Source organism: Antechinus flavipes, chromosome 4, assembly GCF_016432865.1.
Source record: "Antechinus flavipes isolate AdamAnt ecotype Samford, QLD, Australia chromosome 4, AdamAnt_v2, whole genome shotgun sequence".
NCBI lineage: Eukaryota > Metazoa > Chordata > Mammalia > Dasyuromorphia > Dasyuridae > Antechinus > Antechinus flavipes.
Window position 1 is genome coordinate 380,570,927 of NC_067401.1, and position 27,653 is coordinate 380,598,579.

At 34.0% G+C, this 27,653-nt stretch overlaps 1 protein-coding gene and 1 long non-coding RNA gene across 4 annotated transcripts in view; one reads left to right on the forward strand and one right to left on the reverse strand.

The window, feature by feature from the left end:
• Positions 1 to 27,653, forward strand: part of LOC127562624 (uncharacterized) — a 315,428-nt gene that overhangs the window by 8,014 nt on the left and 279,761 nt on the right. The gene's annotated exons all lie outside the window — the stretch shown is intronic.
• On the reverse strand, positions 198 to 27,400 carry CD55 (CD55 molecule (Cromer blood group)). 3 transcript variants are annotated; one of them, XM_051998471.1, is made up of 11 exons: positions 27,158 to 27,400; positions 25,610 to 25,795; positions 23,952 to 24,143; positions 22,866 to 22,965; positions 21,292 to 21,377; positions 16,794 to 16,982; positions 11,696 to 12,432; positions 11,221 to 11,632; positions 9,667 to 9,687; positions 7,547 to 7,631; positions 198 to 5,242 (listed from the first exon to the last, which is right to left on the reverse strand). In XM_051998471.1, exons 1-11 carry the CDS (start codon positions 27,246 to 27,248, stop codon positions 5,149 to 5,151), a joined length of 2,193 nt encoding a protein of 730 aa, XP_051854431.1. In that variant the 5' UTR covers positions 27,249 to 27,400; the 3' UTR covers positions 198 to 5,148. The 3 variants fall into 3 exon arrangements, with proteins under 3 accessions (XP_051854431.1, XP_051854430.1, XP_051854433.1); XM_051998470.1 differs by having other exon boundaries at positions 198 to 3,970; positions 5,164 to 5,242; positions 11,221 to 12,432; XM_051998473.1 differs by lacking the exon at positions 7,547 to 7,631 and having other exon boundaries at positions 198 to 3,970; positions 11,221 to 12,432.

Below are 27,653 nucleotides of genomic sequence, written 5' to 3' on the forward strand. Positions count from 1 at the left end.
ATTATAGACATAATTAATCAATGATCATTAGACATATTATTATATTACTATAACCTCACTACTTTATATTCCCCCTCCCCCGCCCCAGGCAGAATCTGTAACAAATCATCAACCTGGGTGTGAGTACAAGGGTACAAGCATACAAGCGTACATACAAACATGCATATGTTTTGTAAACAAAAAGCTATAATAAAAAAGAAAGACTAAGTTATTTTGACTATTATAAATACCCAAAATAACTACAAAAGATATATGAAGGAAAATATTATTAGCATTTGGAGAAAGAACAAATAAACAGAAGTATGTGTAGAATGATTTTACACATATATACATATGTTTGTCTAATAGTAAACATCTCTAGGGTAGGGGGGAAGGAAATAAAAGAAATTTATATGATAACTTTATTGTATATTTCAAAGAATAGCAAGTTGTACATAATAGACTTGCAGTTTCACTTGCAATCATCTTTTAAAAATATTCTAGTTATTTAAACACTTGTTTTATTTCATAAATTAAAAATATAATAAATTAATTTTAAAAAGACAATAGGACCTTTGCTCAAGAAGTTTACAGTTTTCTTTAGATATATTTTCAAGCCAGCTGCGCCCATCCACTCAAAAATGAAGGATGGCATTTGCAGTTTGCAAAAATCCCAGCAAATATATCTATATGTATCTAATATGAATGGGAATACAGAAATGATAAATCAAACATTGTAAAATGCATTATGATTGTCACAACTTAGCAAACCCCAATAAAAGTCATAAATAAACATGAAAATATATTTGTACTGGTTCAGGAATACTTTAAAAGAGTTGAATTTTCACGAGTCTGAAAACGTAGTAGGGAATGCAAATATCAGGACTTCAATCAATGAATTATTACAGAATCCTTGAGCTAGAAAGATCCTTAGAAGTCATAGAACTATAAACTGAAGAAGTAGGAAGAGACCAAGGATTATTGTGAAGGATTGTAGATGAGGAGGTTCTAAGGAACATAAGTGCTTTTAGGCAAGTTATTACTCATGGATATATTCTTACCTTACAATCCAGTAGGTGGATTAAGGTGTACAGTAGGATATGTACTCTGATCAGGAATCACTATCTTTCCTTATATTTGATTATTATTGCTGGGCAGATTCACAGGGATTAAGTTGGAAAATGACCAGTCTTTGGTCTGGTTTACGAATTTCCCCTCTCTTTATCAATCAAAAAGGCACTGTGATTTATACTTTGCAAATCTTCCACACCTGCATTTGATAAGTATGCTAAACTGATGTTTTACTAACATATATCCCTAACTCTAAATGAAGCTAACCAAGCCTAATGTTGGGTTCATAGGACACTCCATCATGTAGGAGGATCAATTAGTGATCAAACATATAGTCATTTCCTATCACTTCTTGTCTAGCAATAAGCCAGTTCTCACAATTATTAGTCTAAATTGTTAAAACACACTCCAGGAAATGGTTATCCAGTTTCTGCTTAAATATTGCCAAAGATAGAGAAATTCATAACTTGCAAAGCAAATCTTTCTATTTTTGACAGCTCTAATTATTATGATTATCATTATTTTTCTAAAACTGAGATATCCCACAAAATATTGGTTCTTCTTGATTCTGGCCATCTATATGGGTGACTTTACACTTGGGAATGATAAACCTGTATCTGTTTCTGGCTATGGGATGCTGAAAGGAATCGGAGCTTTGGTGTGATACAGAAAACTATGAATGGTTCTTAGATCCTTTCCTTTCCCCTACATTAGGGGTGGGGAACGTCTGGCTCATGGGCCATATAAGGCTCTGAAAATCATTTGCTAAGGTGATGATGAACTGAAAGTTAAGTACAACAACCTCCCACTGCTTGAGTTCTATAAGTTGATCATTTTCTATGTCCTGAGAATGATGTTATAAATATCCAAATGAGGGGCAGCTAGGTGGCAAAGTAAATAGAGCACCAGCCCTGAAGTCAGGAGGACCTGAGTTCAAATTTGACCTCAGACACTTAACACTTCTTAGCTGTGTAACCCTGGGCATGTCACTTAGCCCCAATTGCCTCAACAAAATAAAAAAAAAAATTAAAAAATAAATATCCAAATGTGGAAAACACCACCTGTCTCCAGAGAGAGAACTATGAAGATTAAATATAGATCAACACATTCTATTTTCATTTTTTTTCTCCTGTATTTTTTTTCCTCCTGGTTTTTCCCTTTCTGATTTTTCTCTCCCAATATGACTCATAGGGAAATATGTAAAAAATGAACGTACATGTATAACCAAAAACAACAACAACAACAACAAAAAAACACAGTAACTGGGGGGAAATAAAAAAAGGTAATAAAATAAGTGCCTGAGGCAGGAACTGAATTCTAATCTTCCCAAATCAGAGGAATATCTTGTGATCATATATACATACATATGTATATTTCCAAATGCCCTTGGCAGAAAAAGTTTCACCCTTCTGTTCTACATCAATAACAGCTTCATACCTCTGTCAGGAGCCCTAAACTATAATAAGAACTCACATTTATTGACGTCAACAAATACTTTAAAGTTCACAAATTGCTTTCCTTGTAACAATCATGTGAGGTAAGTAGTGCTTGACAATGCTAAATTTATATACTTAAAATAAAAACTAGTTTGTTTTAAAATCTCCAACTGCTACTTTAATGGAAACAACATATCTTATTTTAAAATCTCATTGTACAATAGTGCAAACAGATGTTTTCATTATTCACATGTAATGAAATAGTTTAGCAAATTGGATGGTATAAAATCATTATCAAACATTCATTTACTTATTTTTATTTTGGGAAAATAATATTCTCTTCATAAATCTTGAACATGTGAATTTTCACAGTATATATGTAAAACTTCCACTCACTGATGTAAATAAATAAAATTTAAATTACAAGACAACAAAATATACAATTTGGCTACAAATACATTATTTTAAAAGTACAGAACCTTTTTTTTTTCTTTAAAAAATTCACTTTTATACAATCTCTGGATGTAAAAATAAAACTGATTTAACTTGACACTAAGTCAGAAAGATCCTTTTCATAGGCTTTTTTTCCCTCCTCAGATGTATTATGGACCAAAGTGCCAGCTGACATAGTCTACCAAAAGGAGAAACCTGTAATTCTTTGTTTCTAGAATCCTGGTCAAACCAAGAATTCCAACAAACCACAGGTAATCACACTTTCCCTTTGCTATTTATGTTAACATTAATCAAATCCTAAGAAAAATGGGAAAAGATGACAAGTCTTTTCATTTAGATTTTCTTCTTTTAAATGTAATCAACAGAAAGGAAAATTTGACAATTCAGTTCCTCTATTCCTGGTAGTTTTGTACAAAGTATGACAAAATATCATGCTCCCAATACCTGATTAAAGTCTTTTTAAGTTAAAGATTTATCTTTTTGATAACCGTTGTAAGGACAAAAAGGGAGGCATAGAGAAATGCCATGCAGCTGTAGTGAAGGAGCAAGTGTATTGGCCTTAGAGTTAAGAGATTTAAAATAGCATCAAACCACCAGTGAAAGCCAGTTGATTTTGAATGGATTTTGCTTTGGTGGTTTTTGGTTTGTTTGCTGACTTATGTTCTAAGGTAAGCAAGATTCAGTCCTTAGTTGCACACTTAGGAAAAAAAGGGAACAGTCTGCAATTTGCAAATTGCTAGTGTTTTCAGGAGGTTTAGCTTCAGAATAACATTCAGGAGGCTTCAGAATAAAATTCTGAGACTGATTCTTCTCTTTACTTCATTCAAATGCCAAGCCCAGTAAGAAAATTCCATGTGCAGAAAGGCAAGGAGATTATGCCGAAAATTACATCCACTTCTCATGAGAGTCCTAGTGAAACTAGATAAAGTCTGGGCAAAAGAATTGTCTTGCTTAACTCTTCTTTTTTGCTGTTAGTTAGCCAGCCGTTAATAGTTTCATAATCAACAGTGCCAAGATTATACATGTATTTCCTGAAAAGTTAAAAAAAAATCAACACAGAATCACAGACTGCCTTTCTACTAAAGAGTACTGAATCAAGCATTAGTTGTTAGTGGGATTAAAATATCAAGCACAGAGCACTAAGCATCATCATTAGAAAGAAAATTGTAAATAATGGAAAAGCAATACACCAGGTATTATGGATAACTTTTCTTCAAGGCACCTTTGTTCAGCAACTATAGAATTGCCAATTTAAAAGATGAGAATCCATTTCTTATGTTTTTTTTTTTGAGTAATACAGAAAAATTAAAACAAGTTTCCTAGTTGAAAAGTTCTTTCAGGTAAGCAATATGCTGTGGAAGTAAGGCATGGTGTGTGCATGCATGAGTGTGCAATGTGTACCCAAGGGAGGTACTCAGCAGAACTGCATAAAATAGGAAGCTGAAATCCATGCTAGGATGCACAGAATAGGATGCTAGAATGCTGGAATTAAGTTGCTATCTGAATTTAAATCTGGCCCAGAAACTTACTAATTGTGTAACCTTGGGCAAAGCCTATACTATTTTAAATTGTAAAATGGATATAGCAATATCTACTATATTCCAGGGCTGCTGAAAGAAAAATTAGGTGTAAAGTATTTCTATACTTTAGAAATACTAATATTATTATTATTATTTATTGTAAGAAGTATATGTTGCAAGAAGATTAGTTAAACTCTGTTCTGTTCTGATTAATACCTATTAGATATCTTTTAAAGACTCCAAAATACCTGTAAAAATGCTTTAAAAGTTAGTATTTTAAAAAAGCACCTGAAATCCTAAAAACTGCAAAGAAAAAGAAGTAGCATGTTTAATGCAAACCATTAGCATTCCATTTACCACAAGCAGGATAATGAAAAAATATATATGCATAAGCGCTAATACACAATCCACTTTTCCCCAGCATTATTTACTAAGATGAAAGATTGTAGAAATATAAAGAATTAATAAATAAGCATTCTAATAATGCATGTGTTTAGTCAAAGGAAAGAAACCAAAATGAAAACATATCTGGTAGTAAATGTCAGAATATAGAATATTCTATATCAAATATAATACAGAACATAGAATATAGAATAAATGTCAGATATGGAAAAGTCCCGAGTCAATTCTGATGATTAACATTTTAGGAGCTGCAGAAAAAAAGCCATGATAAGAAGACATTTTTTATTTTACCAAGTTCTTACTTCAGTGGGCTTGCCCGATTCCATTTTATCAGGTAAGAAAACATTAAGTTCTTTGTTGATCTCATGAATATTGTAAGAGCTGAATAGCAGAGGAGGGAAAATAGCTAAGTAAATTAGGTAAGGGATATATTTATTCAAAAAGGAAAATCAAATCATTTTTTGCAGTACTTATCCCATTCCCATACAAATCATCGACATTCAAAAATTGCACTTAGAATCTTAAAACTAGAAAGAGTCTTAGGAATGATTTAATCTATCTTTCCTCAATTTTAGAGATGAGAAAACAAGACCCAGAAAAGCTGGTCACATAACTAGTTAGTGAAGGAGTCAAGATTAGGAGCCCAATCTCCACAGTTCCATCCAAAGTGCCTTCTAATTTTAAACCAGTTCACTCCCTTTGAAATAAGTCTTGTTAACTGTCAAAAAGAAGCTGAAAACAGTTTAACTTTAACTTTCTGAAGTCTATTTTTTCATATTGAACAATTGCCACCAAATAACTTCCACTATAGAATTCAAAGCAAAATTCTATCAATGTCCAGTAGCAAGTAAGGTCAGTTTCAACCTTCTTTTGGTTAATTTGGAGAAGGAGTGGTTCAATAGGAAAGTAAGAGAGCAATTAAAATTCTCTTCATTGACAGTTTTCATGAATGTTCCCTATACTTAAAGAATCAAGTTTACTTGTTGTAAAATAGTACAGTAAAGAAAGAACCCTAGGGTTACTGTCCAAAGGTTGGGTTTTGAAAATATCAGTTCAGTTACTTACTAGTCTTTACTGTCCCCCAGTAAAATTAGGAGGCTGGACTAGAAGAACTTTTATAATCCTTTCTATTGATTGTACAAATGTTGTTGTTTAAATACAACAAAAGGTATAACAAGAACAAATATATATTCCCACGAGTGTTTCTCTTTATAGGAAAAAAAAGAACGACATATAGACATTCTAACTGAATCAGCAGAATATGGTCAGTTTTTAGAGTTGATGAGGAAAAAATAGTAATTGTTCCCTACTCCTACAAAAAAAAATCATTGGCTTTTAGGGGATACATGAATTATAATGAGTAGATTATAAAACTAAATCCACAAGAAATGTGAAAAATTATATAAACGTGATGACTGAAAAGTGTATTTCTAAGAGAAAACTACTGAAAAACAGCTGAACCAATGTCACTTAAGTGCTTTTACACATGACTTAGAAGTATTATATATATATTCTTCCATCAGAAATATTTTGACCAACAAAAATTCAGAGGTAATCTTTAAGTAGTGTGGTATGATGGATAGGATAATGGATATGGAATAAGGCTTCATCAGGTCTTGCTTCAGAACTATGTGAACGTTGGCAAGTAATTTTAACTTCTCTGTCCCCCAATTTTTTCATCTTTAAAACTGGGAAGAACCAGATTTAGTGACCTCTAAGGTCCCTGTCAGCTGCAAATCAGTGAATAAATCCATGGTCCCCTCATCTAAAATTTTCCAGAAATGGTGACTAAACAAACAAAAAAAACCTAAAACTTTAAAATAATCAAAATGTTTGATACTCATGCTTTAAATAACTGCATGTAAAATTAGAATACAATTAATTATTTTAATATTACATCCAGGTGTTTTAAATGAGCTTTAAACAAATAAAATATTCTAGGACCTGGGAGATGGTCAGGACCTCTCATTTCATCAGTGTGGGGAATTCCTGATGTGAAAATTTTTTCCACAGACAAAGCTTAGAACTTGTCTGTAATTAATAGTCTTATCAAATTGCCTGGGTCATTGAGAAGTTAAGTGATTTTCTCATAGTCATATAGTCAAGTGCACTGGAGGCAGACCTTGAGAGGGATTCTAACTAAAGCAAAATCCTAATGTCTAATATACAATAACTTGTGAGATCTTAAGACTTTCAATCAAAGCACTACAAGAAAAATATACATGTTTTATTTTTTAGCAAGAAATTCCATTTAGAAGCAGACCCAAACACAGAAACTATAAGATTGTTTATCTTTTCTTGTTTCAGATGAGTGAAGGTTGTGAAACTCACAACCAAGATCATGAAATAAATTGAAGAATTAATGGAAAATCAGAACATTTAAAAATTTTCCCTTTATGCAGGAGGAAAAAACCAAATAAATAAAGTACCTTTCTTTTAAAAAGACCTTAAATTACTAGTGAAACTATAAATATATTTCTTTGTGGCTTCCTACACGTGGGTTATGATTGCAGTCTTAAAGAGAATAGGAAGAGATTGTTTATAGAAAGAAGAAATGACATTCACATGTCAAAAGCATAATAATAATCTGAAAATTTTTGGCAGGGGTAGCACCCTATCTGGATTTTTTTTGGGGAAGATGTTAACAAATTAAAAAAGGGAAAAGATTTTTGGATTTTGGCTCACCCTGATTTCCCAGAGTAACAAAGAAGTTTGATGAAAACCGGAAGTATTATTAGAACAGCCAATACTATGAGACCAACACCAATTCCTTGAAAGAAAAATATTTTGGTAACCAAGTTAGGCATTGAAAGGAAAAAACGTTAAATGTGGTATCTTGATTAAGAAACACATTGTTCTGAAACAATTAAAAACCAAACAAAACAAGAGAAGTGGGTCAGATATCTTAAATACCTTCCTGAATCCTCAGGTTTGAAACTAAATATCTAACTAAATATTTCTCAATTAACTTGTCCTGCCACTTTAAAATTAAACACTGACATCCTCCAGCAATATAAGATTTATTTTTGATTGGCAGAATTATAAAATTTATCATTTCCATCCTTGGTTTTTAAAGGGCTTTTGGTCATCCAAGAATCATCATTGTTAGGCTATTCTCTCTGTTGTCTATTACAGAAAGGACTGCATAATGAAATGAACTCTTTTTTTGTTTGAAATATTTCAAATTAAGTTAAAATCTCACATGTTGTTGTCAGGGATCATCCTTCCTATACAGCCTTAACCACCTAGTCTCTCACTTGGCATCCTTTAAATCCCTTCCTGCCTTCCTCTCTCCCTCCCTTCCTCCTTTTTTCCTTCCCTCTCTCCCTCCCTCCCTCCCTCCCTTCTTTCTTTCCTTCCTTCTTCCTTCTCTTCCTCCCTCCTTTCCTTCCTTCTTCCCTTCCTTCTTTTCCTCCCTCCCTCCTTCCCTTTTGTTCCTCCCTCCCTTCTTTTCTTCCTTCCTCCCTTTCTTCCTCTTTTCCTTCGTCCCTCCCTTCTTTCTTTCCTTCCTTCTTCCTTCTCTTCCTCCCTCCTTTCCTTCCTTCTTCCCTTCCTTCTTTTCCTCCCTCCCTCCTTCCCTTTTGTTCCTCCCTCCCTTCTTCCTTCCCTCCCTCCTTTTCTTCCTTCTTTGTCATCAATACTTTCTGAAATTTTAATGCGATATAAGACAGGCTAACAACAGCACAGCAAAGATTGTAAATGGCTAATAAGCCATATATCATAATTATAATTATAATTATATTATTATTATTATTCCAATCTTTCCCCACTTCCTCCCCAATCCCTCCTAAATCAGTAATGCACAGGTTTAAAACCTTTCTATTGTCATATAGATATGCAAACAAAGAAGTTAGCATTTAGTTTGTGCCTTGGAGGGTGTGACAGGAAGAAGGCAGAAAGAGACATTCACCAGTTCTATTTACCTAAGTCTAATGCCTCACCCCAGTCCAGTTCTATGCTACATTCCAGATGACTTTCTTGTTCAGACAAGTAAAGGTTTAGCTCTTTCATCCTACCTGAAACCTTCATGTCTTGTATTGTTTCATCCTGGTTTCATATTGAATTTGTTTCATCCTGGTTATGATATTTTGGTCCTTCCCTCCCCTCACTTTTTTCCCCTGCTGGTGGAATTTCCAAAAGCCAGTTTGCCCAGGATTTAGAATCACATTATGAGCCAAGATCTCTGATAAGATTTTACTCACTCATCATTAAATGTCCTCTTTATAAACTTTGAATATAACACTTTTTTCAAATTTTAATTATAACTGAAATAAAAATAAAAGTGATCTGAATAACCTCTTTTTATAGAAGTTCAGTTGTCCTCATAGAATTAAAAGGCATAAAAATATAATGGCTGAAGTTTAAAGCTGATTATGCTCATGAACCATTTATCTAGACAGTATTGTGTCAGGTAACAAAGAATTTGTTCAATAGATTATAAATTATTTGAAGACAGGAACTGTATCTTAATTCTTCTTGATTTTTCCATAGCACCCAGACTGCTCTATACAATATAGATTCTTAATATGGTTTCACTAATTTGTAGCAACTCCTTCTTCCTGGAATACATCTGTAAAAATTCTGGCGCATATCAAGTACCCAGAAGCATTTAACCCGAGAACATTTCACCAGTATTTGTCCATTCCATCTTTTTACTTGATCTGTCTTTGATAAACTTAAGCCTTTCTTTTTAATAGCATTTCCAAAATGCTTTAAACAAAAGTCTGTCCTCAGGAAGTAGCATTTAAAGAAATACTTTGAACACTTATTATAATTTTTAAAGAATCCCTGAGAATTAGACTTACCAGATCTATTAATGGCACCACCTGAAGAGGGAAAAATAAAGAAAATAGTAAATTTTAAGCTAAATGTTGATATCTTTTAAAAGAATCAATGATGCAGATTTAAAGTACAATATATCAGTAACAGATTTGCATATTTTAAAATATACTACTTATAAACTTTTTAAAGTTTGGTATAGATTTTGATCTAAAGCATGAGTTTTAAATTTTTTTTTTGGTTTAGACCTATGATTTCATTAGAGTCAACCCAAATTAGAAAGTATTCTGCAATTGATAGTTTTAGGGGACTGCCTGGAACCTTTATAGGTTAGATAGCCTATTCAAGGTCATGCAGCTCATGGATAGAAGAAGAACTTGAATCCAAGTTGTTTTGATTCCTAAAACAGTCCTTTATTTTTCACATCAGTTATGCTGTCTGGCCCATATGAATCCAGAGAGATCAACTTTAAATAAAACAATTCTATAAAATTCTCAACATCATAATATTTCATTAGAGGACAATTTCAATTTCACAGGATTATTTTGAGTAAAACACTTTGTGAAACATTGCACATTATTACTAGAAAACAAGTCACATGCAAATAAAGGTCAAGTTATTTTTTGATTTGACCTGCCATTATGAGAGCATAAGAATCCTTTAACCATCACAAATTGTAACCTTAACTCCATGTCCTCTAGTAACTCAAGCTTTTAGCTAAGTTTGAATAGCACAACATTTGACCTAATTTTCTCTCAAATACTATGTATATACATACATACACACCTATATATATACAAATACATACATATGTAGTGTATGTATATATACACTCACACATGTAAAATATACATGTATGAATAGATAGGGATATGTATATATACATGTATATGTTAATTATATATAATACCATAGTATACATATATGTATACATACACATGTTTATGTATAAATATGTATACACACATCACACATGTATATATTAGACCCCTACTGAGGTGAATAAATTCAGCCAGGGTCCTAGTTAGAAGAAAAGATAATGTCTATTTAGTTTTTCCCTAGAAGATTTCAGTTTATTTTATATTGAAGAAAAATTTCCTTTCAGATGAAGTTTTCTATCATAAAACTGCAATTTCCCATTTGTAGATTCAAGACACAAAGAAGGGAGTATAGGATATGTTTTAGAGGCAGGCAAGTCACATTAAAGAACATATAATGATGTGAGACCCAATGTATATAAGTCTCTTCCACGATTCTCTCTAAATGCTAGGATTTCCCTTCTTAGCCTCAACTTGGAACCATTTTTAGTAGGACATAATTTTATCTTTCTTTTTCCATATCATCTAATGGCTTTTTCCCCCATTTTTGTCCAGATGTTATCCAAGAATGCCAGTGCAGAGGGTCTTGAGGACCTGCATAAAACTTCCATGGCAATGACATATCAGGATACAATGTTGTTTAACAACATGAACAATTCAATTCTATACAACTCATTATCTTTAAACAGGGCATTATAAAACCTTATTTTTAAATAACTTAAACTCATTATGAAGATTAAAAAGTAGAGCTTGCATACTGACCTGAAGGAGCATTTTCTTTTCCATGAAATTTTGTAGAGCTGGGTCTAGTTGTGTGAAAAGATGCAGTAGTGGTAGAATGATGAGTTGTGACAATTCTGGTAGAACTTCGAGTTGTGGTGGATCTTTTGGTTGTTGATGTGGTGGATTTTACAGTAGCATGGGTTGTTCTGGCCTGCTGTGTCACTGGAGTCTGTGTGACTGGAGCATTTGTGATGTTGGTTTGTTCTTTTGGAGAGATGGGCATTGCTGGAGCATTTGAGGCATTAGCCTGTTCTGTTGGCTGGATGAGTATTGCTGGACCATTTGTGATATTGGTCTGTTCTATTGGTGGGGTAGGTGTTGCTGGAGCATTTGTAGTGATGGCCTGATCTACTGGGGGAGCAGGTGTTGCTGGAGCCTTTGTGGCATCTGCCTGCCCTGTTGGTGGAACAGCTATTGCTGGAGCATCAGTTGCTGGAGCCTTTGTGGCATCTACCTGCCCTGTTGGTGGAGCATCAGTTACTGGAGTGTTGGTTGCTGGAGCCTTTGTGGAGTCATCCTGCACTGTTGGTGGAACAGGCTTTCCTGAAGCATCAGTTGCTGCAGTCTTTGTAGCGTCTGCCTGACCTGTTGGTGGAGCATGGGTTGCTGGAGCATCAGTTACTGGAGCATTTGTAGCATCGGCCTGCCCTGTTGGTGGAGCATGGGTTGCTGGAGCTTTTGTGGCATCGGCCTGCCCTGTTGGTGGAGCATGGGTTGCTGGAGCTTTGGTGGCATCGGCCTGCCCTGTTGGTGGAGTGTGGGTTGCTGGAGCTTTGGTGGCATCGGCCTGCCCTGTTGGTGGAGCGTGGGTTGCTGGAGCTTTTGTGGCATCGGCCTGCCCTGTTGGTGGAGCGTGGGTTGCTGGAGCTTTTGTGGCATCGGCCTGCCCTGTTGGTGGAGCATGGGTTGCTGGAGCATCAGTTACTACAGCCTTTGTGGCAGCAGCCTGCCCTGTTGGTGGAGCATGGGTTGCTGGAGCATCAGTGACTGGAGCCTTTGTGGAATCGGCCTGCCCTGTTGGTGGATCAGGTGTTGCTGGAACATCAGTTACTGGAGCTTTAGTGGCACTGGCTTTCTTTGTTGGTAGAGCATGGGTTGCTGGAGCTTTTGTAGCATTGACCTGCCCTGTTGGTGGAACATGGGTTGCTAGAGCATCAGTTGCTGGAGCATTTGTTGTGGTAGATTTTTCAGCTGTTGTTGGGACCAACATGGACCAGTTTATGTTAATAGTGAGGAACACCAGCCAAAAACAGTAATTAAACATTACTCTGTAAGTTAGCTTTTGTTAAATGAATATTTTTCTACATATGAAGTCAGACTTTGAGAAGCTTACTACCTTGTGTGAACTTGGCAAGTCACTTAAGCTTCTTAGTCCTCAATTTTCATTTATAAAATGAGGAGGTTGGGCTGGTTGATCACCAAAGTATCTTCAAGCTCTAGAATGATGACCCTATGATCTTATTATGAGTTTTATAGGAAATTAAGTATTTTGACCTCCCATTTACTACAAGAAGTGCTGACCAATTCCTCCAAGTGTGTATCTATAGGCTTTCCAATTATTTTGTATTGATTATATACATATTTTATTTGTTTATCAATTCTGACAAGGGATATTGTTCCAAGTCAGTATCTTTGTTTCATGATTTCAAATTGGATTGGTGAAATTTTATTGTTGTAAAGTCAGAAAAGGGAGTTTCCTCACTCAGATCTCCCAATATCCATGAAACAACAAGTCTAGATCAAATAAAATCTGAGCCAAAAAGTCACTTTATGTAAAATACACTTCTCATTTCTTTGCTTCTTGAATAAGCTGAATACTTAACTCACATATCGGCAAGTCCTATGCTTGTATTTTACAAATGAAGCTATGATCCTCTGGGAAGATCCCAATGAACTACCAGTAATATGGGTAACCAATCATACTTTGGGAATCGCTGAAATAGAATGGAGAATGGAGGATCTAGAATGTTTATCAGGTGAAGTGAAATCTAGTCTTAGCTCTCTCACTAATTATATGATCTCAGGTGCTTTATGGTTTATTATGTAATATAATAATCAGTCTAAAATTATATGCTACATATAAATTGTGTATATGTAAATTATGAAGCTTATAAATAAATTATAAAGCTTATAATAAGATTTCATTAAAAATAAATATTATAATCTAAAATAGTTTTAGACCTATATATTATATAGATATGTGTATATATGCATGTATTTGTAGATAAGTATCTTTTATGTTATATATATATGTGTGTGTGTGTGTATTTGTGTCCAACCTGTGGCAGAACATTATGAGCTCATATTGGTCTGATTAGCCACAGTCAGACACACTGTAACTTGCCTCTAACATAGTGATGTCATTTTGGTCCTCTTTGAGAATGAAGGACACTCTGTGTGTGTGTGTGTGTGTGTGTGTGTGTATGTATAACCAGATGTTTTGTCTGTATCTAGGATAGGGGCTGCATACTAAAGTTTCCCACTTACTATGGATATGACTTTGGCTGTGACTTAAATGTGGAATGGTAAGCCTGAGAGGGAAAAGTACATGGAAGGGCAAGTTAGGGAATACCTCCCTTCCACTGGGACAACTGGGCTTCCTGATTACCTTTTGCCATTGGTGACAAATTCTTTTGTCTAGCAGGCTTGTTTCCTCTGGGGAAAGAGAAGAGTGAGATATACTTCCTTCCCACAAGGCACCAATTTAAGCTCAGGCAGCAAGACTAGGATTATTCCAATCTCTTTGCTATTCCTCCTATTTAAAATGATCACTTGGGATTCCAACTCCAACTGAAGTAGCTGAGGGACTAGGGGAACAGAAAAAGATTGGACACTACACTATCTTAGTAAGGTACCCCTAACACTGAAACTGTTCTTTCTGCTTTCCCAATTCCTATTCTCCTAATATGAATTTTCATCTTTTACATAGTTCTTATGTAGAAAGATAAGTATATTCATTTTATATGAAGTACCTAAGTCATTAGTTCACTTATAGGAATTTCTTTATAAAAAGAGAAAAAGGTCAGTTCCTGTGTGTATTTCATATTATTGGCCTTTGAATTTATACTGGGATTTTATTTATTCTATAGAAGGCTTACAAAATAAATGTCTAAAGGTCTACTAGTTAAGGGGTTGATAATTTCTATTCCTAAACATTGTCTATATATTCTTTCTAAAACAAACCCCAAACCAAAACAAACAAAATAAAGCAAAAAACCTAGAACCACAATAGTTAATAAAATGACAACAAAAACATCACTCCTGTGCTCAAAAACTCCATGGCCTCCTATTACCCAAAGTCACAGATCCCAAGATGGAAGGGCCACAAAGTCATCATTCTGACTCCCTCATTTTATACATGAGAATCATAGAACCTACAGAAGTTAAGGTTACATCAGTAGCAAATATAAGTACCAAGGATTTGAACTCAGGTCTTCTGATTCTAGAATAATGCTTCCCCTATGCTACATATGCCTGCCATGTCCAAAAATCCTGAGGAAGGCATTCAAGGCCATCTATAATTGTGCTTTAATCTAACTCAGAAGTTTTATCTCTCATTATTCCCTTTCATGATCCTATACTTCAGCCATACTGATTACTACTTCTTTCCTCAAACATGACTAATATTCTATGGACTCTGGAACTTTCCTTTTGTTGTTCCTATTCAAAGCTACCCTGAAGTATTCTCTTCTTCACATTCTATGAAATTCTACTAAGTTTTCAAGGACCACCACAAATATCCACCATCTGGAAACAATCTTTCGTTTCATTGCTTCTATTGTATCTCTTTTATGCTACAGTTATCCAATATTCAATTTATTTTTGCACATGTTTTATCTCAATTATTAGACCATAGGAACATTTAGGATAGGATAGCTTCCTCATTAATTTTTGTATTCCCTAGCTTAGTCTATTGCCTATTGTAGTCATTCAATAAATACTTACTAAATTGAACATTTCCCTGAATTGATTAATTTCATTTTAGTCCTATTTCCTGGTTTTTCTTAGCCTGAGAATGAGACCTGAAAAGTTAAACACATATTGCTAATTTTGCCATTATCATTTGATTTCAAGATTATTTTTAGGTCTCTAAAAATAAATTTCATTCACCATGGGACATAAACTTCTTGAGGGCAGAGATGATTTCATTTTTGTCTTTGTATTCTTAAGTACCAGCAGTGTCTAACACAGAGTAGACAATAAATCAATTCTTATTAATTACTCTACATATAAACAGAAATAAGGAAAATATTGTGAATGGGGAATAACAAGTTATCATTTTGTTACAGGATGAAGTATCAGGGAGTCATGTATTATTAGAACCACGTTATGTTATACAATTGCCCATTAAGATGAATCCAGGATTGCAGAAAAACGTCAAAATATCCTGTTATTTATAAGGAATATTTGTTTTGGGTCATTATGTGCACTCTAGGATTATTGGATTTTTGCAAATGGCATTTGAAAATAATGACAATATTTTAACATCCTGAATTCAAGATGGGTAGAGCTCAGGAGTAGAGATAGAATATGGAGTCATAGATATTTTTCAAGATGCCAATATTTATTGTAACCATTTTTCCATTTTAGGAGGCTTGTAGAAAAAGAATACACATTTAAGAGAAACTAGTGCATTGATACTGGACCCATAGCTAGCTATGTTTTCTCTTCATCTTCCATGGCCTGTAAAGCCCTCTTTATCCACAGTACTTCACTCCAATTCCTTTTTGGAATTGCCTTCCTCCTTCCCTCCTCTCTCTATTCCTTCTCATGCCTTCTCTCAATTGAATATACCCTTAGAACCTTCTTTGTTAAAGCTCTAAATGGAAGGAAGTTTTTGGAAATAGAAAAGAGCTAAAAAAATTGCTAAAAGTGATAAAATGGAAAAATGAATGACTTTTTTAGCAGGTAAAAAGTATGACAATAACCCAGTAGGCATAATATTACCCATACAGGGAGTGTTTTAGGAGCTAGTTTAAATCAGTGAACCAATTATTAAATTTTCAGTGTATTTATACTATATAAATCAGTAAATGCTACAAATCAAGGCTTGATTTATTGTTTTATTGAATGTCAACACTTAAGTGAGGAAGAAAATGCCAATAGTGAAGATTAAAATTAAAAGCCTGCCATGTGTTACATACTTGCCCCCTCCCCACCCACCCCCTAGAGGGAACTGATTGTTAAAATTTACCTAAAAACATTTTTGCCTGTATACATAATATAAATGAAGTTATTGGTCTGATCAACATCTTGATTCCTTCCATACATTTCAAATTCATTTTAATTGTGGCTTTTTTTTAATATTTAGATCTTATTTTCAATTTATAGTTGAAGTGAATGGTGGAATAGTATTCATGTTTTAGGACTGAACTATCTAGCCAACATTTTAGGAATACATGAAGGAAAAGGTATTTCTATTAATTTACTGAAAATTGGATTTTTCATGATATTATGCCCGCAATCTTAATTTAAGCTTTATCTCCACACATATAAATAAAGCAAAAAAAAAAAACCCAAAACTCAATTATTTTAATATACAAATTAGTTACCTTTGCATTCAGGGAGAGGCCCACTCCATTCTCCTTGTTCATCTTTTATAGTACAATGAATAGATTTCTCCCCAATAAGTGAAAAGCCTTCACTACACATATAAGTTACAGATGATCCATATTTATAACTGTCCTGAGTTTCTTTGATTCCTCCATGCGCAATTTTTGGAGGTTCATGACATAAAATTTCTAAAGGAAAAAGTGCAAGATCTTTACATCATTATATGTTTTATGCAAATAGAAATGTATTAAAGACAATGAAAATTAGAAATCTTCAAAGATTCTCTTAGTGAAGAAATTAAAACCAATGAGTTGAACTTCTTGACTAAAACCACAAACATGTTATTATTTAAAATGGCATGACAGAAAATATAAAGGATAACATGAAATAAGCAAGGAAATGGAATAATCATTAATGTGGCTTAAAAGAAAATAAAAATAATAGTAATGTTTAATAGGCACTAAATGGCATAGCCTGTAAATACTTAAAAGAAAAATCAATTAAATTTCAGAGAAAAAATAGATAGTAAATCTTAAAAGCAAAGGATTTCAGTGGATCTCTTTCAGAACTAAAAAACCCAATCAAATCTTAAACAATAAATAAGTACCTGAATAAAATTTGAAAAAAAAATATAATAGATTTCTGCCACTTACTAGATGGGAATGGAAAGTTTACCTATTCTCAGCCATAATCATTTACAAAAATTGACTATTATTGGAGGCATAGAGACTTCACAAAGAAAAATGAAAATATTTAATATATTCTTTATTGACCACAATGCCATTCAATAAAGGGTCTTGAAAGAACAAAATGCAATTGGAAATCAAATAATTTAATTCTAAAGAATTGGTTGGTCAAATAACAAATCAGAGAAACAACAGAAGATTGCATTTAAAAAATGCCAACAATGAGACAACTTACCAGAATTTTGGGGTATAGATAAAACAGTTCTTAGAAGAAATATATTTCTAAATATATCTAAATACATATTAAATATATATATGCATGCATATACAGCAAAAGAACAGAACAACAAATTGGACATACAATTTGTAAATTAGAAAAGCAACAAGCAAAGAACTACAACTAAATATCAAAATAGAAATCTGGAAAAATTAAAGAGAGATTCACAAAATTGAAAGAAAAAAAAATCCCTTGAATTGATCTATAAAACTAGGAGCTTTTTATTATTGTTGTTATTTAGCAGAAAAAATAACTAATAAAATAAACATTTATCTAATCTCATTTTTGAAAAACAGAATGGAAAACCAAGTTGTATTAAAATGGTATTAAAAAACAAATTCCCAAATGAAAATTAAGATAAAAGAAATTATCATAAACTATTTTGCCTAATTAAGAGTCAGTAAAACTGTTAAGTTAGATCAAATGGATAACTTTACAAAAATATAAAATACCAATCTTCCATTCTCAACAATTTTTCCTCTTCTAACCTTGCATAGCATTTTCTTTCTTCTCACTGATATACTTATCATAAATTATAATTATATATATATATGTATATATACATACATATATATATTTCCCCACTAGACTTCATTTACTGAATCTAAATTTAAATCTCTTTTCATACCTAGGAAGGGGTCTAGTATATAGTGGGGCCTTCATAAATATTTGTTGAATTAAGTTATTAAGAATTAGGAACTAATGCAGGCTCTTCTCCACTTTCTCCCATCAGAAAATGTCCCTTGGAACAGGGACATCAGAAACTGTCTTTTGGAACATTTTATTCTAACATCAAGAACAGAATAAAAATACTGAGTCAAATATTTAGGCGCCTAATTACATTTCCCAGATCAAAAGAAGATATCTCTGGAATTGAAGTTATAATTGGCTGAGTCAATATAAGGTCAGTGGCATGGGGACTGAAATAAGAAAGGAAAAATATTGTGACAGAGATTTAAGAGAGGACAGCATGATGATTCTTATCTATTCATCTAGTTCCAAGTAGGTATTATTTCTCTAAATTAAAACCTGACAGTAGTTATAGAGGAATTGGAACTAGAGAGAAGTTACAATTCATTTCTGGTTTTAAGGATCAGTGACAATAATAACATAAGTCTAGATGTCTTCTAAGGTTCTTTCTGGACATCTATGACCCCTATGATCATAAAGTTTAAGGCAATGACATCAGCCCTGAACTCAGGAGGACCTGAGTTCAAATCTGACCTGAGACACTTAATACTTCCTAGCTATATGACCCTGGGCAAGTCACTTAACCCTAATTGCCACAGCAAAACAAAAAATAAACAAACAAAAAAAGATTAAGGCAATGATTCCCAGATATTCCAACTGTAAGGACTCCCAGTGAAAGTCAAAATAATTCCCCCATTGTTTAATAAATAGAATTGAACTTAGAGAAAAATATCATATATACTTTTTAAATACAGAGACTACTATAGATTTAAATTTAGTGATACTTATAAATTTCTTATTAGGCCTAAGTGAAATGTTGATAAAATAAAACAATCAATGCAAAACTTGTTATTTACATTGCCTGTCTAGGATGCTAAATAAAGCTTCAAATTACGATGTTTGTTAACTTGTACTACCAGATACCTTGCCAAAACTTCCCTTATGTAGCTTCAAAGCACACTGGATAGAGTCAGTGGAATTGGAATTTGGAAAATCTGAGTTAAAATCCAGCGTCAGCCACTTGATAATTGTATGACTCTGGACAAGTCACTCAACCTGTTTGCCTCAGTTTCCTCATCTGTAAAATGATCTGGAGAAGGAAATGGTAAACCATTCTAGTACCTTTGCCAAGGAAATGCCAAATGGGGTCACAGAGGGTTGGATACAACCTAACAACTGAACAACAATAACCACCACAACAGTGAGAGATTTGAACTAGATCTTCCTTTCATTTTCCAAGCATCTTAGATATTATTCCTTTTTGTGGAGAGTGTATCCTCCATATCTAGAATGTTTTCCCTCATCTTAGAATCCATGACTTCCTTTAAGAACTATCTCAAACTGTACCTTCTATGCCTTTCCTGATTCTTCCAGCCAAGAATACCTTCCCCTCAAAAGTATTCTACTATTATAGTACACTAAATATTATACTATACTAAAGTATTATATCTACTTTGTATGCATTTTGTTGTCTCTTCCATTAGAATATAAGCTCCTTGAAAGCAGGGCCAGTGTTTCCTTTGCAGAAGCTTAGTACAATACCTGGTACATGGTAAGGACTTAACAAATATCTTTTGATTTATTGATCATCTTCCTAATTCTATAACAAGTCCTCTATCCAGTAATGATTAATATGTTCTATCCCCATAGTGCCCAGCAGGGCACTATGAATGGAGCTGCAATTCACAAACTAGTTGTACTAGAAAAATATGGTTAGAGCATATAAAATTTTTTTGAGAATCACAGGAGAAAAGCTATTATTACAGGGATGATTGTTGACAACATTAAAATAGGATATTGGCTTGGTCTTTAGGAAACAATGCATGAATGTGTGTGAGGGAAGGGGGCAGAAAACCCACATCCCAATTTCTACTGTCTCTATTATGTTTGCATCCTCCAAGCTGTTTTTACACATGTGCTGGACAGTGCCAGAAGTCATGTAAATTTCAAAACAAAACAAAACAAAACAAAAACCAAAAAAAAAAAAACCCACAAACAAACCAAACCCTAGTCATAAAACTTAGTTTCTTCAGAAAGAGAGAACTAACCTTTTGGCTTTTGTTCCTCAAAATCAATAATAAAAATATGCTTAGGGAAGAGTAGTTTTTGTTCTTTTAAAAATAGTAACATTTAATAGATAAAATACTATGTTGACTTCTGCTATGGAAAAATAGGTAGCACTGTGGAAAGAGTGCTGGGTTTGGAGTCTGGAAGATTTCAACTGGAATTCTGCTAGAGAATTAGAGGTATATCCCTGGGTTGGTCACTTAACTTCTATATGTCTCAGTTTCCTCAACTGTAAAATGGAGATGATGATGATGATGATGATAATGTCTATTTTACAGAGTTGTTGTAAGGATTAAAGTACATAGCATATATAAAGAGCCTTTCAGACCTTAAGACAGTAGGTAAATGCTCACCTATTGTTATTATTGAAATGCCCCAATAGTGAAATGCTAAATAATTTTGTCTATTTCTTTTTTCCTTCCTTTTTTCTTTCCTCCCTCCCTTCTTCCCTTTCCTCTTTCCTTCCTTCCTTCTTTCCTTCCTCTTTTTTTCCCTCTTTCTCTCTGTCTGTTTCTCTATCTCTGTCTGTCTGTCTCTCTTCCTCTCTCCTTCCCTTTTCCCCTCCCTCCCTCCCTCTTTTCTTTTCTCCCTTCCTTCCTTCCTTTTGTTATCAGGGTTAAGTGACTTGCGTAAAGTCACACAACTAGTAGAGGTCCTCCTGACTCCAGGACTGGCGCTCTACCCAATTGCAACACCTAGCTGCCCCTAAATAATGTCTATTATAGATGCTATAAAATCTACACAATATTGACTTAATAGCTTCTATTAAAGTCTTACCTGTGCATTCTGGATGTGGGTCACTCCAAACAACATTTTTATCCATAAGAATACATTGGCTATCTTGTGCCCCTACTAACCTATATCTAAACAAGAGAGAAAAAAGCTGAAAAAAATAGACTCTATTGCCCTATTTGAATTTTCTCAACCACTGCAGAAACAGTTGGATTTTTTTCTGTCAGTAGGTGGAGACATAATAATGTGATTAAAGTCTACTATATCAGGCAACAATATTTAAGAAATCATGATAGTAATAATGGGATAATATAAAAACTAGATTTTTGTTGTTATTAAGTTATACAGTATAAATGCCCAAATTTTTCAGTATTTTTGAAAGCCCTATAGACCAACTTCTTTTTGATAGAAGAGTATTTAAAAAAAACACAAAATAGTTTTATAAATAAGTTAACAATTAAAACATAAACATACAGAAATTGGAAGACAGATCTTCTTTCACAAGATACGAAGAGCAAATGAGTAAAATGATACATCAAATGTCATTTAAAGATTTTGTAAGAGAACTAGGAATAGAAATGACAACTATGAATTTGAGGAGCGGGTATGTCTTTCTTGCCCTGATTTCTACTCTATTTCTCTAAGTTCCCTAGTAAAATTTCTAGGACTATAGTTTTTAATATTGGAAGGGACCTTAATCATCACCCAGTTCAGCCTTCTCCAAAAATTAATATCAAATAGAGACAGCTAGGTGGCACGGTACTATAGATCTGGAGTCAGGAAGACCTGAATTCAAATTTCAGACTGTGATCTTGGGTAAGACATTTAACTGTCTTCCTCAGTTTTCTAAATTGTAAAATGGAGATAATAATAGCTTCTATCTCCCAGGATCATTGTGAGGATAAAAAGGATAGAATATTTGTAAAGAAGTTTACAAACCTTAAAGTGATATATAAATATAAATGTAGGCCAGTATGCTCTCCACTGAATATATCCTCTCGGCAATCACTATGGACACCAAGGCTGAAATTAGAATACTATACTATACAGAATCTGAGATTCTAAAGGCTCTAAATTTCAGAGGATTCAAAGAATCTCAAAAAACTTTCATGCCCTATTGAAATATATATATATATATATATATATATATATATATATATATATATATATAAGATCATTTTCTTGGGAAAGAGGTGTGTGTGTGTGTGTGTGTGTGTGTGTGTTTAAAGAATAGCCCAGATAGTTGTATTTTCAAACTATTAGCTATAATATAAGACCCTGATGCTATTTTTTTTTGATTTTTCTGCTTTCTTAATGAATGTAGCTATAGTATATTGAGGATTAGAACTTGAAGTTTGAGTTCCACCTCTCACATAGAGGGTCTTTATCTCTTAATCTCAATGAAATTTCCCCTTCCCCTCTGGCAATTATTATAGATATCAACAATGAAATTAAAGTGACTATACAGAATCTAAAATTTTATCTCTTAACTTTAATGCAATTTTTAAGCTGCAGAGAAGATTCCAACATACCTTGGTAGAGCCAGTTTTCTTACCTGGGAATTCCTTCTGCCAATGAAACCACAAGTCTATTCTTATTCCTATATAATACAAACTTACCCTTCATTACAAGTAAAGGTGATTGTTGAACCCAATAAGATGTCACTTGTTACACTGACTTGACCATGTAGCAGATCTGGAGGAGTTGAACATGATTTTCCTAAAAAAAGAATAAAAATGAAATTAGGCTTTATCTTTCTATCATCATATACATTCTAAATACCATCTGACCTATACTCTTTACTACTTATATTAAAGAGCATTATGGAATTATATTATTATTATTATACAACATATGATACTATTTTTGGACCAATCTGTCTTTTCTTTTGAGTTTTCCTTTATTTCCATCTATCTCTTAGGAAAAGACTTCATCAAAGAGATACTTTTAAAAATGCCATTGTCATTTCATTAAAAATTTACTTATTTTTTTTTAATTTATGGAATAAAAACAAGCATTTCCACAACAGTATAGTTTTTTGAATAAGATTACATGTGAACTCCTGTAATGTATAACTTGCTATTTCTTTTAAATGTATAATAAAGTTATCATGTAAATTTCTTTCTTTTTCTTATTTTTTCTTCCCTCCCTTACTCTCCCATGGCTACCATTAGACACAAATATGTATGTGTGTATATGCATGTATATGTGTGTATATATGCATATATATGCACATATGGATAAATATATATGTGTGTACTCATATATATATATATACACTTATATATATATATACATATATATGTAAAACCATTCTATACACCTTTCTATTTATCAATTCTTTCTGTAGATGCAAGTATCTTCCTTCATATGTCCTTTGGACAATTTATGTTTTTATAATAGTCAAAATGACTTATTTGCTCAAAGTTGTTTTTAAAATAACTGTATACAATATTTTCATTTTCTTTAGTGAAATTGCTAATCATCTTTAAAAATATGACTAATGTGATTTTTGGGAAGTTTTCTTAAAAGTCTGTCTATTTCCAAACAAACAAATTTAATAAATAGTAAACAGAAATGATTTAAAGCAAAAGCTACATGCAATAAGGATTATTTAATGACAGGGGAAACAGTTACTCATTGTTTCCCAACCCCATTTTCACACTTCTGTTGAAAGAAAAAACTTATTTTTAAGTCATACTTACTTTTACAAAATTCAGAAGGATTGGACCACATTGAAGTCTGAAGGCAAGTGAGCTTTGCTGGCAGACTATTATCTCTTTTATATCCTGGCCGGCACTCATATTGCACAGTGAAACCCACTGGAAAGTAGTTCTGTTTACTAAATTGTTTTTTGAGTGAAGCAAAGCGTAATGAAGGTGGAACGTTACAAGTACCTGATGATAAAAAAGAAAAAAGAAAAAAACAGACACACCACATCAGCTGTAATCTCCTCATTATGAGTATTTCCCCCAATGATTACAATCCATTCATACCTAGGTACTGAGGTGGCTCAGCATGTCTAAGTATCTAAAGTATGCCTTACTTATTAGGTGAATCATCCTAGAAAATTCATTTAACTTTAACTTCTGCCTGCCTCACTTCCCACAATTGTACAGTAGATAGAGTGCTGGGCCTGAAGTCAGCAAGGCTCATCATCCTGAGTTCAAGTTTACCCTCAGACATTTAACTAGCTGTGTGACTTATTGTTTCAGTTTTCCCAATGGTAAACCACTTCAGAATCTTTGCCAAGAAAACCTCAAATGGGATAATGAAGAGTTAGATGTAACTGAAAATGACTGAACGATCACAACAAAAATAAAAGTAATAATAGCACTTATTTCTTGGGATTATTGTAAAAATCAAATAAGATATTATTTGTAAAGTGCTTAGCATAGTGCCTGGTATGTAGTAGGTCCTTAATAAGTGCTTATTTCCTTTCTTTCTTCCTACCTATTCTGTATAACTTTCATCCATGTCTTTTAAATAATTTCCTATAGGAGATCCACCAAACATGTTGGAGGAGTTAAATGATTTTCCTTTTCTGAACTTCTTTGTGTTTATTGTTTGTGTTACTCATTTGACAACTAATATCGTACTGCAAACTTTTCACAATAAATATATTGTTTCTATTCTGTCTTCCATGCCTGTAACATACTTCCTTTTAGAATTGGTAACTTCCTTAAAAACTCATCTAAAGTATCCCTCCCTACCTGAGGATTTTTATGAATCCCCAAAGTGTTAATGATTACCCTTTCCTCACACTCTGCAAAACTTATTTTATAACTGATGATATTTGTATTGTTTTCCTCCTGACATGTTTCCTTTCTGTCTTTGTAACTGCAACTTAGCACAGTACCTGGCACACAATAAATGCTTATTGACTGAATGATTTTAAATTCTTCAAAGACAACAAAGGTGAGGGACCTTTCTTTTTATATTCCCCTTGTTTCCAATAGGTGTGAAATAAATAAAGAAATAAACACTGGGCAGTTCAAATTCCATTTAGAATTTGGTTTGAATAAAATTTGAGAAAATATTTCAGCTCTGGAATTTGTACTCAAGAGTATTACTTAAAATAGCTATGATTTTTTTTTTATTCCCCAACTAGCAGTGACTATCTTTATTAATTGGGAAGAGGTTGCAGTGTTAGAAATGAGTCCTTTTAATGAGGAGCAAGAACTGAGCCAGGTAAACAATGCCTTCATTCAGTAAGACTGTGAAGGCATTTGGGATAAGTAGCTAGAAAACACTTAGCTTTGAATCATTAATAATAAATCATTGAGAATCACTTTGAAAATGTTACTATTTAGATAGAACAGGATGTCAGTTTTTCATAGGTTTATTAAAAAGAATGACTTACGATTACAAAATTCTGATAATTTTGACCACTTATTGGATTGAAGACAAACCACTGAGTCTGACTTGCCAGGAATTTTTACAAATCCTTCATTACATTTGTATGTTATAGTGCTATTAACAGGAAAACTTGTTAGGCTGTTCAGTTCTGGCTTGGCGTTAGGTATTTCTGGAGGGATACTGCAGGCACCTACCAAAACAAGGAAAAAAAAAAAACAAGCTGAATTTAGTGAAATAACATCTTACTATAACAGATTCTTTCAAGTGGTTATAAAAATAAATAAATGAAAAGGAAGCTCCCAAAGACACTACCAAATGGTCTGAACTGACAGAACCAGAGATTGGAACAATAGAAAAGACACAAGAATTCTACTTTTGGATCTACCACTAAACATCTGTACTATCATAGCCATATCACTGAACTTCTCTGTGCCAGTTTCCTCATCTGTAAAATGTCAGAAGGCTGAATTAAATAAGCTTCAAGATCCTCCTAGTTTCTATGATTCATCTTCTTTTCAACCAGAATAGAAAGGAAACCAGAAGGTGAAGATGCATAGTCAGTGTGCCCATTAGTCGCCCAGTTTTCTGCTTCCTTTCATTAAAGCTATTTCATGGAGGGGCTGTGTATACTGGGAGCTCGAAGGAAGGAAAAAGAAAAAGAAGAAAGGAAAGGAAATGAAGAAAAATGAAAGAGAAGGAAAGGAGAGAGAGAAAGAAGAAAGAAAGGAAGGAGGGAAGGAAGGAGAGAAAGAGAGATGAGAAGGAGGGAGGGAGAGAAAAAAGGAGGGAAGGAAGAACAAAGAGAAAAGAAGAAGAAAAAGTATTATTCGAGAGGTAGCAATAATATTGTGGCAGGTAAAACTGGATTTGGAGAAAGATGAACTAAGTTTGAATCTCATGTCTTATTACTTTTGTGACCCTAAAATTTTACTTGTTTCTGAATCTTAGTTTTCTTCTCTGAAAAGGGTGATATGGTAGATTGGATGATCTCTAAGGTCTTTTCCAGCTCTAATCCTTTGAGAAACTTGGGTTTTTTCCCCTTAGAGAGTTCACCCTATTCGAGTCCCTGATGAGATTTTAAGAGAGGTTTCCTTATTAATCTGTTGAGGCAGTTTCACATTTTTGAGTCAGGAGACCTTCTGGATGTGAAAGCTGCCTCTGAAACTAACTGAGGCTGTGGGCGATTTATTTAACCTCACTAAGCCTGTTTTCTCATCTGGAAAATGGGGATGATAATACTTGCACTACTTACCTCCAGACTGATGTGGAGAAAGCACTTTGCAAATTTCAAAATTCCATAGAATCAGAGTTTCTATTAATGAAAACCTAGCCACCTAGGTGAGCAGAAGATAGATTTTTTTTTTTTTTTTTGAGATAGTGTCTAAAGAAAAATCTCACTTTTAATAGCCCACCCATAAAACCATTCTCCATACTCCTTTGGTCATCAATACCTCTCGGTTGCCATAACGACGAACTCATTTCCAGCTCTCTCCCTTGCCCCAAGCCAATAAGCGGTTCGGCCAGCGGACTGAGGGCGCCCCGCTCCACTCACCTTGAGCCGCGGGCAAGTACAGCAGCAGCAATAGCGAGAAGAGCCCGAGAAGCCCCAGCGTCGGGGGTGCACTGGGGAACGCGGGGCTCATGACACGCACCGTCCCAGGGACAGCAGCGGGGTTTGGACTTAGCTCACGCTGGGCGCCCGGGAAGGAAAAAGGAAGAAAGCGGTTTCTTCCTGTAACTGAGAATTACTCTTTGGACTAGGAGTAAGCAGCAAATGTTCCCGGTCCCTCACTAAATGAAGGCGGGCCAAGGGTGGGGCCAAGATTTAGAGTCCTGGGAGGAGTATCTGAGCCTAGCGCAGGTGCAGGAAAGAGGCGGGGCGTCTGAGGCAGTGAGGGGTGGGACCCAGACTTTTTTTTTTTGAGCCGGGGTGTCTGGGCGAGCCAAGAGACTGGGTGGTGGGGCTTGGCTTGAAACTGTAAACTCTTCTCTTGGATAGATTGCAGGGTGGGACTGAAAAATGACATCTTGCATTTGGAAAATGTAGA

Bases quoted from the DNA above. Each gene is read 5' to 3' on its own strand.
- CD55 (XM_051998470.1), bottom strand. From the start codon at position 27,248: ATGAGCCCCGCGTTCCCCAGTGCACCCCCGACGCTGGGGCTTCTCGGG. The intron at 12,433-16,793 runs GTAACTAATTTG...TCCCAACAACAG, and splicing joins GCCTCTCCCTGAATGCAAAG to CTGAAAAATCTACCACAACA. The intron at 9,688-11,220 runs GTCAGTATGCAA...TTCCCTCTTCAG, and splicing joins AAAAGAAAATGCTCCTTCAG to GTGGTGCCATTAATAGATCT.